This window comes from Danio rerio, chromosome 7 (assembly GCF_049306965.1).
Source record: "Danio rerio strain Tuebingen ecotype United States chromosome 7, GRCz12tu, whole genome shotgun sequence".
In the NCBI taxonomy this organism is placed as follows: Eukaryota; Metazoa; Chordata; class Actinopteri; order Cypriniformes; family Danionidae; genus Danio; species Danio rerio.
In genome coordinates, this window is record NC_133182.1 from 2,095,485 (window position 1) to 2,100,000 (window position 4,516).

The window sequence follows — 4,516 nt, forward strand, 5'->3', positions numbered from 1 at the left end:
CATGGATGTGCAGCCGACAAATCTGCAGCAACTGTGTGATGCTATCATGACAACATGGAGCAAAATCCCTGTGGAATATTTCCAGTAGCTTGTTAAATCTCTGACATGAAGGATTAAGGCAGATCTGAAGGCAAAAGGGCTCCAACCCGGTGCTAGTAAGGTATACCTAATAAAGTGGCCGGGGAGTGTATAATAGGACTTTTACCTCTTTAGCATCAAATTGTAGAATCTAAATAACATTAAGAATAAGTGTTTGCATTATTATGCTGTTATATATTCATAAAATGATCTCAAAATGCCAATAATATGGCTTTCCACAACGCTTTCAGTGACGATACATCACACAATCACAGGACAGCTCATGGCTTCACCTGAGGTCAGCATTTGTTTATCCAGGTCATTGTGTCATGAATGTCAGCACATGAAGGAGGTGCGGCGGTGAGGATGACACAATAGATAAATAATCATCTGTGTCGTTGTAAATTTAAAGTAAACCCAGAAGAGGAACGAGCCGCGTACCGAACCCTGAGGCACACCGCAGGTAAGACTTCATTATTTGGACTTCCAGAGGAGACTCTGATCATTGAAATTGACTTGTTTAGTTATAACTTATACATCATAATCTATTGACTAGACTTGAGTCGTGAGGTTGAAGAATAAGCTGAAATTTGTAACATGCAAACTTCTAAATTAAATCAATTTTTTTGCAAAAGACAAGACAAAACTAGTTCAATTTAAGTTTATTTGTGTAGTTCTGTTTACAATAGTTATTGTTTCAAAGCAGCCTTGCACATTATTACGTTACGATCATGTTACATTTAGGTTATACTCAAATACTCGAATATAAGTTATTGCATACAGACACAGTTAACCTACAGTATGTAGTTTTATAGCTTATGTAATTATATTTGATGCATGTTTAAGTATCATGTTTTATATCATCCATTACTGTGAGATCATTGATTTGATTGTTCAGAGATTATAAAGAAATCTTTCTGGTCTGTTTTATAGTGCTTTGATTGGTTCACAGAAGATTCATGTTGTTGTTCTTGTAGGCGGCTCATCATGGAGACGGTTCTGCTGTTGCTGCTCCTCACAGGTTAGCTTTTCTTTTATATAATAAACTTTGTGTCATGACCAGGGCCAGACAGAATCTGCGGACGTTTTTTTGCTATTTCTGCGCAGAATTGTGTTAAAAATCTGCGGATTTCTTCAGAATTATTTTGGGAGTATCATTATTAAAACCTTAATTTACTAAATAAAACAGAATGCATTTTTAACTTGTATTGAATGTTCACAATTAGATCTACTTTATTTGGTAAACAAAGCAAGTCTCTCATATAATACCTCTACTAAAAGACAGAACATATGACTGTACACACTGTATTGTAAATAAATCATATAATGTCATATTAGTCAATAATATCACTGTAAATAATTTAAAAACTGAATAAATATGAATGTACACACATTTACACGAGTAAATAAACAGACTCAATGATGGGCTAAAGATCTGCGTGCACAGATTCTGTCATTAGCTCTGTTTCTATCTAAAGATGTACATTAAGCTTATGCACCAAACTGGATTATGGCATAAAAGACGTTTGGACAGCGGCACCCTCAGAAAAAGTTATATTTCTGTTTCTGGTAAATTAAATAAAGTTTAATATTATCAGAACTGCTACGAGAATAATAGGATCTGAAACTCTTACTAGTATTCAAAGCCTTTACGAGCAATGCGCTCTGAATGAAGCAAGAATTTTAAGTAACCCATCTCATGCACTCCACATTTCACGAGAACATACAAAACCTTCCGCTGGAAGCGAAACCGACTAAGACTCTTTTATCCCAGCGTCAATCAGACTGTTGAACACTGATCGATAGTGTGTGTAGTTCTTTTGCTTGTTTGCTTATTAGGGGCCAAGCACCGCAGGTGCGTAGGCACCTATTGGATCCGTTAGCGTTCCTATTATTATTATTCTTCCTTCTTCTTCCGTTTCTTCCGCCAGATTTGAATGGCAGCCCATATAGGCGTATGCGGGAAAGTTATATAATTTGGCACAATGATAGAGGACAGTATTAACATTAATCAGACCAAATATGAAGTCTCAAAATCAAACTCTCTAGCGCCACCACTTGTCCAAACTTTCATGTACGTTTATCATGATAACTTTTGAACCGAATGGGCTACAATCAAAATTCTTTTTTCCTCTGATTCCTTAGCTCAGTCCGATTCAAACGCACTCTATGACGTCATTTTCCGTCATGAATTTTTTCGCGCTATTTTAAATTATTCGAAAAACCTATTTGATCGAACTCGTCCTAGGCCGTTTCTCTGATTATCACCAAAATTAGATCACATGATCTACAGACCATGCCAACCAAAAGTCATGAAATTCAAGTTGATTTGACCAACCGTTTTCGTTTAACTTGCGATCAAATTTAACGTAGGACTTGCGAAAATGGACTTGAGACGATATCTCCGTAACACATTCACCGATTTACACCCAACTTGGTGTGTGTTATGACAACTAGGGTCTGAGGTTATATGCGGAGTTTCGGCGCACTGCCCCCTAGTGGTCCGGAAATACAAAAAACTTGCTTTTTGCCTTTTAACGTCTCAACCTTTCGTCTGAAACTCATAAAACTGGTCTCATTACATCTGGCAGAGCATGCCGAGTCGAATGATGTCTGATTTTCACAGGTCAGCCATTTTGGGCGTCGCCCATTTCGATTTTTGGCCAAAAATGCTATATTTTACCAACACATTCACATATCATTACAAAACATGGTATACATCTTCAACCCCATGCCCTGAAAGTCCTTAAAAACTTCTGGAGCAGCGCCATCTTTTGGTCAAAAGTGCTGGGCCCCTTAATTGCTGCTTGCAGCTATATTTTTTAATTGTTATTGTGTCAGCACAGTGCTGTGTGAGTCCACAGAAAATTTCCTCTTGAGGGACTATAAAGTATACAAACAAGCAAACGAAATAATGTGGGATTTAAATAATTAGTTACTCTTAAAATAATCCAACTTATTCCTTGAAATAGTTCCTCAAGTACATGTGCACACCAAATAAATATCAATATTCAGTTCAAAATGACTTTTACAGCCTACATTTCCCATGCTTTTATTGTACAGCATACAGTATATGCCCTGACTAAAATCAATGAATGAAAGGCATTACTATATACCAGGGGCCTGTTTCAGTAAGGAGGTTCAAACAACTCAGAGTTTAAACTTGAAGTCTGAGTTGATTTACCGAGAGATTAAAAACTCTGAGTTTTCGGTTTCAGAACAGCTGATCTGAGTTGGGTCAATCAACTTCGAGTAGACCAACTCAGAGTTAAGCGCGCACACCGTGACTTTAAAAAGGCATTATCAATGGAGCGCAGACATTACGAGTGACTATGTCTGAAACCATGAGACGCGGAGACTCTTGACACGCACCAGACGTTCGGAGGTAATTAATAATTGTACACTAATACCGAAACAGTTAAGGCATTTTAGAATGACTAAAACAATATTTAAGACGTGTTACAGTGTGCTCAGCCTCCATTTACACACATTTTCATTATCATATGATCATGATCTTTTTTTTAATGTACATACTGTAATTTGTTCAGTAAAAGTGTTTCCATCGTAGTTTATGCGCACATTTTCTATCGAATAAAAGTTTTTACTACTCAATTATGCGCGTTTTTATGCATATTTTAAAAAGTTATGTGCATCATGACGTTTCTATCAATCGTTTTTATGCACGTATCCAAAATGAGCATTAAAATAGGTGGGTGGAAACGTAAGGCTAAGGTGAGAAATACCGCTTCATCTTTAAAAAAGGGGAGGAGACCGACAGAAACTCTGAGTTTAGAGAATAAAACCTGCTTCTGACCAGGTTAGATTCACAGAGTAAGTTACCACAGTAACTGACTCTGAGTTAAAGGGCCATGAAACCCCCTCGTTTCAGCAGGGTGTTTTCACACCTCTACTTTGGAAAAAGTCAGAAAAGTGGGCGTGTCCAGCTCTGTTTAGGGGGGAGTGTCGGAGGAAGAAAAGAGGCATGGTGTGGGAGTGTCTATTTGGGCGCGCTGAATTTCAGAGTCAAAACACACACACACAGCGGACAATGTGACTGTGTTTACATGGACAGCTGTAGTCGAATTATTTGCCAAATTATTAAATGTTGGACTTTAACTGCAGTTTGGCTCTTTCATTCAGGGAATTCATTCATGTCCCTCCTGACAAACGAGATATTTGATTCGAGGCGCTGCTCTAAGCGTGCATTTTTCATGGAATGTTTAATACCGCACGGCAAATGAGAGAAAAAAAACTCAGCATTTCCCAGAAACTTAGATACACACGGCAGGTAGTGTCAGAAAGCCGCGTGTGTTATTCCGATCACAAAATCCAACACGAGGTTATAGTTTGGTTGTAACTGTTAGTGCTAAGTTTGTTTGATACGAATACAATACGAACTGAATAAACAAAGAGCACTGGTCGCTCACTTACCAAATCT

The 4,516-nt window shown here is 37.8% G+C and overlaps 1 protein-coding gene across 1 annotated transcript in view; it reads left to right on the top strand.

Annotated features, from left to right (window-relative positions):
- Positions 1-341: 341 nt before the first annotated feature.
- The window catches only part of LOC103911305 (C-type lectin lectoxin-Lio2), a 31,144-nt gene continuing 26,969 nt past the window's right edge, over positions 342-4,516 (top strand). The window contains exons 1-2 of the mRNA XM_073907898.1: positions 342-541; positions 1,056-1,099. Of these exons, the coding sequence (XP_073763999.1) occupies positions 1,066-1,099 (34 nt within the window). The 5' untranslated portion in view covers positions 342-541; positions 1,056-1,065. The remainder of the gene's footprint in view (positions 542-1,055; positions 1,100-4,516) is intronic.